Genomic DNA, 11,479 nt, shown 5'->3' with positions numbered 1-11,479 from the left:
TGAGTATGCAGGGTGGTAAGTTCCTCAAATCTGAGCAGGTCTTCTCCAATTGTACGTGTGAGATGGAAATTAACCGACTTCACTGCTGCTTCCCACTTTCCTCCAAAGTGAGGAGCACCTGGTGGGTTGAACGACCACTTCGTACCGTCGTTGAGCAAGAGATGAGCAAGCTGGTCCGATTCCTTGGACGCCATTGAAAAGAGCTTTTTTATTTCTTTGTCGGCTCCGAGGAAATTTGTTCCACAATCTGAGAATAAATTCCTACAGAGCCCGCGCCGAGCAACAAAACGACGATACGCTGCCATGAAGCCGTCAGATGTATAATCTGAGACGACTTCGAGATGAACCGCGGACGTAGCCATACAGACCAAAATTGCGAGCCATCCTTTACAAGATTTGTGGCCTCGTCCTTTCCTTGAGCGGAGCGATACTGGACCAGCGTAATCAATCCCTGTATTGAGAAATGCACGGCCAGGTGAGAGACGAGCTACTGGGAGCTGACCCATGAGCTGTTGAGCTCTTATTCCTCGCTGTCTTGCGCATGGAACGCACTTTAAAATGAATGATCTTACTGGTGCTCTTCCACCAACAATCCAGTAAGATCGTCTGAGCTAACCAAGCGTGAGCTGCGTTCCACCATGAAGAGCCCTGAGATGAGCATCCCGAATAATGAGCTGAGCAAACTGAGACTCTTTCGGAATGACAGCTTGATGTTTGCTATCATTGTCGAGCTGAGCAAACTTGAGACGTTCGCCAACGCGAAGAATCCCCTGGTGATCAATATGCGCTGTCAATCGAGTGAGCGGATGAGAAGGTCTGAGTTTTTGCCCTCTGGACAAGGTCATCAGTTCGGACGAGAAATGCGCTGACTGACTAGCTTTGATCCAGAAGAGACCAGCTTGTTCAATATCACTAGGGTTGAGAGCTGTCTTTAACGAAGATTCTGGAATTTTTCTGAGACGAGCAATAAAACGATGGTAGAGAGCAGTAATTCTGAGCAGGTTACTGAGCGAGGAATAGCGATGTACTAAATCCGAGATTTCTGGGCGCTGGACTTTGACGTTGAGCACTAAACCAGGTTTCTCTTCAAGATCAGCTGATGCCACTGAAGAGAGTTCCAGAGATGGCCAATGAGATGAGCTCTTCTTTAGCCATGATGGACCATGCCACCATAGCTTATGCGATGCGAGTTGAGCTGTGGTTAACCCACGAGATGCGCAATCAGCTGGGTTCTCCTTGCCAGGAACGAGCTTCCACTGAGCATCCGTCAATTCCTGGATGAGCTGGACACGATTTCTAACGAACTCCTTCCATCTGGAAGGGTGAGAGCTGATCCATGTGAGCGAAACTGAAGAGTCGGTCCATAAGTACGTCCGCACATTGAAGAAGTCGAGCTGATCTTTAACGTACTATACGAGCTTAGCAAGAAGAACAGCAACTGAGAGCTCAAGCCTTGGAATAGTCAGCCGTTTGAGAGGTGCTACTTTAGTTTTTGAGCAGATCAATGAGATGCAAGACTCTTCATTATTATTGAAGACCGTGAGAAAGACCACGGCTGACATCGCGAGCTGAGAGGCGTCTGAGAATCCGTGTATTTCAAGAACGGAGGTCTGGAGCAATCCAATCCATCTGGGTATAGATACGTTGGACAACGAGATGAGATCCTGACGAAAGCTATTCCATCGATGTGCTATTTGAGGCGAAACGTCATCATCCCAACCAAGCTTCTCAATCCAAATTTCCTGTAGGAGCATCTTTCCTCTGATGACTACAGGAGAGAGAAATCCGAGAGGGCCGTAGAGCTGAGCAATTTCTGAGAGAATAATCCGCTTGGAGACGGTCAAGTTCTGCGATGATTTGGTTGAGAAGACGAAGTTATCTGAGTTGGGATGCCAAGATAACCCCAGTATCCTGGTTTCTGAGTCCTCGTAGATTCGCTGGTCATTGGAGGTGCTGTCAGGATCGAGCTGTTGCTGTGCCATTTTGCCAAAGGCATCCCTCCGGCAGCACAGAGATTGCGAACTTCTTGAGCTGTTCTAACGAGCTTGTCATGCGTATCTGCACCTCCACAGATGTCATCTACGTATCTTCCCTTCACGATGGGATCGACGGCTAAAGGAAATCTGTCCCTTCATCCTCAACGAGCTGGAGAAGAACACGATTCGCGAGAAACGGAGCTGATCTAGTCCCATACGTGACGGTGGTCAATTGATACGTTGAGAATCCTCCATTTAAGTCGATCCATAAAATCTGCTGCAGAGGCCAGTCATCTTCATGGACTCTGATCTGACGGAACATCTTGGTGATGTCCGTCATGAAGACGACCTTGTGCTGCCTAGTCCAGAGAAGAACATCAGATATGTCGCGCTGCAGCTTGGCTCCTGTATGGAGAATATCGTTGAGCGATTTCCCTGAGCTGGTCTTCGCTGATCCATTAAAAACTACTCTCAGTTTCGTTGTTTCGCTGCTCTCTCTGACTACGCCATGATGAGGAAGGTAATAACTCCTGCGAATGTCAGATGGTCCTACTCGAAGCTCCTCAGAGACCCTCAACCCTTCTGAAGCCTTAGCTTCATGTGCCAACGTCATCCCGTCAGAACAACAAGCGGTCTCCACCTGAACCGAAGACGAAGAGCTAACAAGAGAAGGAACTACCAACCTCATGTGATCGAGATCGACATATTCTTTGAGAAAGTCAGAGTAGAGCTGAAACAACCGCTGATCTTTGGAAATCCTAGCAATCATCCGATGGAGACAGGATACAGCTGGGCGATAAGAATTTCCTAACAACGAAACTGGAGATGAGAGGGGCAACCGAATGACGTAACGACCTGAGCTGTCTCTAGAGTGAGTCTGACGAAAATGCTGCTCACAGCTAAGCTCGTCAGCCGAGAGATCTAAGTCAATTCGTCCAGGAACTTCCTCCTGGATCCAGAATTTAGAGAGAAGGTCTTCGAGCTGATCATTGGAGAGCTCTGAGACAGCCGAATGGGATGATGAGCAAGTCGTGTTGGAGCTAGCGCTGTGCCTGTAGGTCCGAATACAATCCAGCCGAAACTCGTGAGCTGGGCAACTGGAGCATCTGCCCCCTGTTTAATAATGCTAGGCTTGATGATTCGACCAAAGACATCAGCGCCGATGAGCAGATCAATAGGAGCAGGGATTCGAAAATTCGGATCTGCTAAATTGAGATCCTTGAGATGATCCCACTCGCGATCCTCTGCTGAGAAGGTCGGTAGAGATGCCGTGAGATGATCAAGAGAATGAGCGATAACTTCGATACGTTCTGCTGAGTAGATCGATTGTAGCGTGAGATGAACTTCGCCGGACGTTGTCCCAAACGACGACTCACCCACACCAGAAATGTGGATGGAGCTACGCTGTTTCATCAGTTTCAATTGACGCACGAGAGATTCCGAAATGAGCGACAGTTCTGAGCCTGGATCCAGAAGTAAACATACTCGCTGAGAAGAACAATGATCAGGGCTGATGAGCAGAGCAAGACTTGTAGCGAGTAGGACACCAGGTCGAGAACCAAGAGAAGAGCTATGAGCAGAGCAAGAGATGGCCGTTTGGGATTGAGCCCCTCATTGCGGTGTTGGAGGAGCTGGGGTGCTCTGGATGACCTCCCCAGCATTGTTATAAGTCACTGAGGTTACCCCAGATGACTGAGCAGGTCTGGCGAATTGCTGAGGTTGAGGCTGAGCTGAGAAGGTCTGTGGAGTAGGTCGATTCGGAGCAGGGCGACGAGAGCGATCTAGATGCAGAAGTGTGTGATGCCTCTCCTGACAAGTTCTGCACGTTCGAGATGTCTGGCAAACTCTAATGCTGTGTTTTCCCAAGCAGTGGTAGCACAGGTAGAGTTTGTCGACGGTTTCCTTCCTTGCGATGGGCGAAAGAGCTTTAAATTCGCTGCAAGAGGCCATGTAATGATCCTTCTTGCAGTACGAGCACGGGCAGCCAGCATCAGCCCAAGATGTCGATTGTGTGGACTGTATTTTTTGAGAAGGACCATGAGGTTGCTGAGCCGACTGCTGAGAAGGACGAGAGGCTGACATCTGGTTGACCTTGGCGCTAGCCTTCGTCATGGATTGAGTCTGAATTGTGGTTTGAGAAGGACGAGATGAGCTTGTTATAGAGAGCGACTACGATCCAACCTCCAGAGTCTCCATGGCTCGAGAGCGACCTTGGAGAAAATCAAGGAGATGGTCAAGAGAAGGATATTCAGTGGAGGCGCCGATCTTATTCTCCCATGCCTCCCTGAGCTTGTTCGATAGCCGACGAGTGAGGACATGAACGACCACAGGACCCCAATGATCAGTTGGCTGATCCAGAGCTTTGAGTGCGCTGAGGGCTTCAGAGATCGAGCTGGTCAAGAGATTGAGGTCAGACGCGCTGTGCGATTTCATCTGAGCTGGATTCAGGAGCTGGTCAAGGTGAGCTGCAACAAGTAAGCGTTTGTTCTCGTAGCGATCAACGAGAGTCCTCCAGGCAATACGAAAAGAATCTTCAGAGACGGGCAAGTTGGAGATGAGCTTGAGAGGCTCACCAGAGAGACAGAGGAGGAGGTAGTGCATCCTCTCGACCCCTGGAATGTCCTGATTGGTGCCAACTAACGATTGGAAAAGATCTCTCCAAGGCCTCCATTCCTGATAGATGCCTGAAAATTTTGGCAGAGAAATCTCAGGCGGAGCACGACGAGTAGTAGTCGAGTAGGAGCTGGTCAAATGTCCTTCCCCAGGTACACGTAGTGACTGGTTCAGGTTTGGAGCGCCTTTCTTCTCCAGGAGCTGTAGCAGCGCCACCTTAGCAGCGGCGAAGTTCGTTAGAGCTGAATCAAAGACCTGCTGCTTGAAATAATCGAGAGAGATCAAATTCTCGATTTTTTGTGCAACTAACTTCTCGTGAGAGGCTTCCAGCTTAGCCCAATAATTCTCGAGCATCATCAATTTTGAATCGAGAGCAGTCACGCCGAGTAGCTTGATGTCCTCTTCATTGGACTCCTTAAAAATGCCATCTATGAAGGCAGCGCGAGACATTGGCAGACATATTGCTGCTTCGAGAGTTGCCATTTTTTATTTTTTATGGTTTTGAGAGAAAAACGAAATTAAAAAAAACAAAGACAAGAAAGCAGTAAAAATCAAGAAAGCAAATGACGGCAGGAATGAGCTGAGAAATAGAGGTGATCGAAAACAGAGACCAAAAACGCAGGCCGATAGCAGAGGCGAAAGCAGTGAAAAAATAATAAAAGAAACCGCCAGCGAATTTCAGTTCTTAAGCAGGTGAGAAAATTCAGTAATAGCTAAAGAGAAATAATATTCACTTCCCTTTAGTTGAGCAGATCTATTTAAATTTTGCCTCCTTGAGCTGGTCGATGAAGATGCGCCTAGTTGCTGGGTCGGTAAACCAGGTCGCTGAAGTGGAGAGAGAAGAACTGGATGAGTACCGCTTGAGCTGGACGAATTCAAATTTATTCGGGAGTCGACTCTGCACGTTGAGCTCCACTGAACACTGACGCCGTCCAATTAACACTCCCGTAAAACACTAAATGAGCGGGAAAACTAAAAAATATCCCGCGTATTCGGCTCGAAGGACCAAAATGTTCGATGCGGGATCGGGTTTTAGGGGTATTTTTAGGAGATCGACTAGATATTTTCGGATTACAGGAGGATGCGTGAGAGGATCAATTAATCACTCGCGCGGCGTTGGTCAAGAAAGTCCAGTTTAATTGTCAAAAAGAGTCACTAATTACACTTGAATATCACAATAAAGAGCTGAGCAATACGTAATATAATTGAGTGAATTATAGATTTAGTTCTGAGAAGAACTAATCATGAGCAGGTCTAATTAAAGAGAAAGAAGCGAAGTTCTGCGAAATGGGCGTAAACACTCTCGAACGGCGAAATGCAAAATGAGAGAGAGTGATAAGCCGCAAGGTGGCAGGTGTCGATCATCGCGATGGTCAATTACACCTGTCCATCAAGTGGCGTCTCAGGTGTCAGAGGTAAAAGGCCACTGGTCATCTGAAGTGAGCGCTTCAATCAGCTGAGTGGGTCATGTGAGTTGAGTGCGTGTGTGTGTGAAAGAAAAATTCGGTAGACAACCGAACACATGTCCTTCACAAATCGTATTGATTAGAGGGACTGAACATCTCAAGTGACTGAATCCAGTAATGTAAATAAATGAAACGGTCGCCATTGGAAACTCTAAAGAAGACAAAGCCCTCCACAAAGTGCCGGCTTGAGAATCCACATAGCTGATACATGTTGTCATATGCCCATGTGTTAGCTGCCTTTTATTTATGTGCGAGCACTCTTAAATTAACGATCTTTACCAAACTAACGCCACCAACGGTAACTAGCTTCGCCAATCGCCAATTCGATTTTCGGAAAAAAGTCCACTTGGCGCGCACGGCTTTGGTGTAAATCAGTCACACATGGCACCTTCCATTATAAGGTAATGTGTAACACAGTGTCGAGAAGGACAACGGTAATTAATCAAGGACATATCTTAGTTGACACTGTGTCACTCTGTGGCCCTTGATGCGAAACACCGATTGTTACCGATCACTTCATTAGGGATGAACGCATCACTACTTCATCATTGGATTGTAACATTACTGACCTGGAGTAGTCAAAATTCTCACTTGATTCAAATGAATATAATATTAAAGATTTATATGATATCCAGTTGATTTCACGATGGACTATTCATTCAGTATAATTTACAATCGAATATTTTTGAAGCGACTATGTCACCAAACTTTGAATTAATTTCGGAGAATGTACAATATTTTCCCCGGAATTTGTTGTTGCTTTCTAAAACTTCGATGCCCATATATGAACTATTACCCATATGTGTATTTTTTGAGGTATCTATACAGAAGAGCAGGCGCGCCAAGTGGACTTTTTTCCGAAAATCGAATTGGCGATTGGCGAAGCTAGTTACCGTTGGTGGCGTTAGTTTTGTAAAGATCGTTAATTTGAGAGTGCTCACACATAAATAAAAGTCACCTAACACATGGGCATATGACAACATGTGTCAGCTATGTGTATTCTCAAGCCGGCGCTTTGTAGAGGGCTTTGTCTTCTTTAGCGTTTCCAATGGCGACCTTTTCATTCATTTACATTACTGGATTCAGTCACTTGAGATGTTCAGTCCCTCTAATCAATATGATTTGTGAAGGACATGCTTGGCGTGTTTTTAATTTCACGTATTTTTTTGTGAATACAACTGAGAATATGTTTCGGGAAAATATGATCATACAATAAGACCTCCACTTGGCAAAATTTTTTCACAAAATATAAACATTCCCCTCACAAACACACACAACTGAATCAACACGGCTTGCCCTGTGGCAAATTTCGAGTAAAACCATCAAATGACACGTCACACCTGGATCCTCGTGTACGCAAGAAGGATCTTGCAGATTCTTCACCCCTGGAGGTGTTGCGGAAGCCGCAGATACTATGGTTAAAATTTTTTATATATCCGGAAAACTTGGTGTAACCACAAAAAAAGAGGGCTTTGGGAAACCCCATACTATAGCAAGGAATGTCGTTATGACCAGCCTAAATGCCGTTTATGGGAAATGACCACAATAAAAGGTACCATCTAGCAGATATTCAAATGGCCGTGATTTTGACCTGAGAGGCGTTAAGGAGTGACCATCAAGGCGACAACACTTGGAAACCTCGAATGATCTAAAAAGAAGCCACACAATTGCTCAAAGGCACAACTAAGGAGATCCGCGAGAGTTCTTTTCTTCCCTCTATTGAATCTGGGGGCCAATAACTTAAACAACCCTCCAGTGGTAACCGCTGATGGGAGCTGCCCAAAGAATTGAAAATGTCGGCAATTTAGAGATGGACCACTTCAACCACGGGTTTGCCGATATCGACAAAGGAAAAGGCAGGGCAATAGGGGGGTACATCTGCCCCGAGTGCCTCCCCCCATTGGTTACAAGGGGTTGGCCGTTACTATGACGTCACCTGCACCCCATACCCAACGAAAGTTATGGCTTCCCGGAATTAGCACAAATCTCCAGATGATTTCTTGTTGTCCAAACAAAAGAACATCTCCAGCCTCAAAGGGTCCACTCCATTTGACACGCGCGGCTTCTAATGAACAATAGTTATCCATCGTCAAAGGAGGTGTCAAATTTATGGGCCATGAACGTCAGAAAGATGCGTAAACATGCCACTTTTGACATTAGCAGAACATCAAGTAGAGAGAAGCCAATGCGCGCTCGTCCCGTCTTTTTCTCAAAAACTTCTCCCGCACCTGGGGAAATGGGGGCAGCATCAGAGTAAGGGTACGTTGCCCAGAAACATCCCTTTTGAATACATTGTTCATTATATGAAGATTCCTCCCACCATACCTCAAAAAACGTTCGATGACGAAATCTCAAAAAGCCAACGGCTGTAAGGGAATCACGCCCGAACAGTATATAAAGGGCGGTTTTTCGCCAAATGAAGTCAGTCTAATTTAAATCTTCGACTCGTTATCTTCAAGTTGTATCCTGCTCGTCATCCAGTTCAACTCTCCAGGCCCAGTCTTCAGGAGAGCCACTCTGCAGGACCACCCGCTGATGTCACCACTGGGGCACAGTCCGAGCGTACAACTCGACTCTTCTCGCAACCCAGATCGAGTGCGCAGCTTTAATCACTACCAACGAGTCCAATGTAAAATGTCGACTCTTGGTTATTAACGAGGGGCCCTGCTCATTAATAAAGCTGACCCTTTAAGATTCGTCTGTTGGGAAGCAGCTCTGCAGCATCGTCCACTCTCATCTACAGCGAGTGGATAACTCGATTTTCTGCACTGCGTCAGATCGATCGCAAATTTCTGCAAACCAGCACCGACCTGGTAAATCGCTCAGCGTACAACTGACCTCATCCTGAGTGTACAACACAGGGAATCCCCTCGTCAAGCCAGCACCGACCTGGTGAATTACTCAGCGTACAATTGAGTCTCCCCCGAGTGTCCAGCTCCGCGATTTCGCCATACCTAGCAACACTAAGCTAGGGGACAACCAAGTTCTGCCTGAGTGAACCACAGGTCCATGAAATTGGCAGAACAAATCCATCAAAATCAATCGTTTGTTATACTCAAATAATGTGCTTTTTATGTGTTTTTTTTTCTGCTCTAATTATAAATGTTCAGCTCCAGCCATTAAGCTTAAAATAAGCGCGAAAGTTCTACGTGAAATATAAATACCGTTGCAATGCAGTCGGATCATATTTGGTAAGTGCAGTTCGACAGTAAAAATTATGTGCTTTCATTCACGGAATTAGAAGGAAAAAAACGTCACCGATTTATCAATTAATACGTGTAATAATTGTGAATATTGAAAAAAATGCAATTGTTCCAATCATTTGGCATTTTATGATTGTCAGATGACTTTTCCTATTCTGAGAAATTCATATTTGGTAATTTGAAAATGGGGTGGAAGATGTCCATGCCATCTGGCGTTTCATGATGAACATTGAAATGACCCTACCGATCAGATGATTGCCCGCGGTTTTATGCTGGCTGTTTCTAGTTGGCGTCAGAATGATTATACTTATGGTTATAGCGCTCCAAAATTTTAAGTAGCTTAAATTTTCATATAATGTTCATTTGTCGTTGTCACATCATTTAATTAAATATTAACCGATGAACTTTGATTTTCAACATTGGTCATATGGGTATTTGGCAAGCTTTCACTTTTCCCACTTTATTAGTCCAGTTGAAAATAGTGGGAAGCCATTAAAATTATCAAGTGACCTATATTTCGGAACCTATACTTCGGAAGCAATTTCAATAATTAATATTTAGTTAAACAATGTGGATAAAATGTGTGAAATCTGGTAGACATTTTCTTTGACCATTGAAGAATCATATATAAAATTTTCAGCTCATTGAACTTTTTCACAAAAAACTACGGAATCTCCTTAAATAGGCTGAACCTTTTTTCATTTCACTAATTGAGTGCTGAAGAATGACAATACATAAATGAATATTTAAAAATCATATATTTTTCATTGAAATGACACTTGATAAGCGAGATTAGATAAATATCACAATATTATATTTATTTCTTTACCCAAAAGAGTAATGCTATCTGTCAACGCCACGAACAGTCAATGGAGATCATATTCGTCTTCATTTTCTAGTCTCAAAATATCTTACACTTTTATTTAACAAACTTTTTACTACTACTTTTATTTAACAAACCGGTACACTGTTAAAAAAAGCGAATATTTCAGTAACGAAAAGAACTAATAAAAAAGGAAGACGTTGAAATTTCGGAAACTTCAGATATTTCAATCCACTTACTAGGATAATTCAATGAATTTATGAAATTTCAGATTTTATCGATGATGATATGTTGCAATTTTCATGTAATATAGTTCATTTTTTAATTTTTCAGTTATTATTGTAACACAAATTATAATTTCACTTTAAATTTAAGAAGCCCGTTTTAAATTCTCAGCAAAACACTTGAATCCTGTATGCATACATACGTTTCATATAAAAATCAGGAATTTCACGAAGAAAAAGAATTGTTATGCCCCAGAAATACAATTAATTAAGAAATAGTATTAGGTAATTTCTCATAATATGAGGACACGCGAAGTGGCACATATTATCAAAAAAACATGTAATGTCGAATCAGACAATGTTGAAATATAAATTATCCCGAATATTTGTGGAATAAGTCCACATATATTCGTCATAATGTGGATCACACGGGTGCAGTGTCAGCACTTCGCCCCATCAACGGCTATGGCCTTTACGTACACCTGCGACGTCACCCGATGTCTCTCCAGGTCTAAAACAAAGATAGAACACTTGTTGCAATCGAACATAAGCTCGTGAGTTCGTTGCCACAGGGTCCGTTAATCAGGTTGTCAAACACAAACAATTAGTAATCCGATGATTCGTTAGGTCACTTTCTTGTAACTCATATTGCCTGATATTTACGGCATTAGTCAAAGACTTTATTTATTTAATAAATCGTTTAATCGCTAAAAAAGTTGAATCTCCCTGAGAAGTATTCATTTCTAACTATCTACGAGTGATCTATCCCTATCATCGAACCCAACCGCTCGGGTCTATAACAGAATTGATAATATGAAAGGATTTCGACATTTCAGAAACGTCAGATTTTTCAATAGGAAGGAAAATTCATTGAATGGTTGATATTTCTAATTTCATTGATAATTAAATTAGAAAATTTAGAAGAATATTAATTCATTTTTCGATTGTTCACGTTTTATCGTGACATAAATTTCAATATAATGTTGAATTCTCAAAGTTCTGCTTCGATTTTTAGTCAATATCTTTGATGATTTATCTACATTCAATAACTTTACAATAGTTGAATTTTTTCCATATTTTCATCCATTTGATGAAGTTTTCAGAATACACCTTTTCTTTCGGGTGCAATATTAATTATTAATTCAGACACAAGGCTGTACTGTTTATATCTTCA

At 43.4% G+C, this 11,479-nt stretch overlaps 1 protein-coding gene across 1 annotated transcript; it reads right to left on the bottom strand.

Annotated features, from left to right (window-relative positions):
* Nucleotides 1-611: 611 nt before the first annotated feature.
* LOC105272343 (uncharacterized) lies at nt 612-1,982 on the bottom strand. Its single transcript, XM_011314440.1, has 2 exons — nt 1,411-1,982; nt 612-1,329 (listed from the first exon to the last, which is right to left on the bottom strand). Exons 1-2 carry the CDS (start codon nt 1,980-1,982, stop codon nt 612-614), a joined length of 1,290 nt encoding a protein of 429 aa, XP_011312742.1.
* Between the last annotated feature and the right edge of the window lie 9,497 nt (nt 1,983-11,479).

This window comes from Fopius arisanus, unplaced genomic scaffold, assembly GCF_000806365.1.
Source record: "Fopius arisanus strain USDA-PBARC FA_bdor unplaced genomic scaffold, ASM80636v1 scaffold00164, whole genome shotgun sequence".
NCBI classification, from domain to species: domain Eukaryota; kingdom Metazoa; phylum Arthropoda; class Insecta; order Hymenoptera; family Braconidae; genus Fopius; species Fopius arisanus.
The sequence above is the reverse complement of the archived record's forward strand: the minus strand, read 5'-3'. Positions and strand labels throughout refer to the sequence as shown.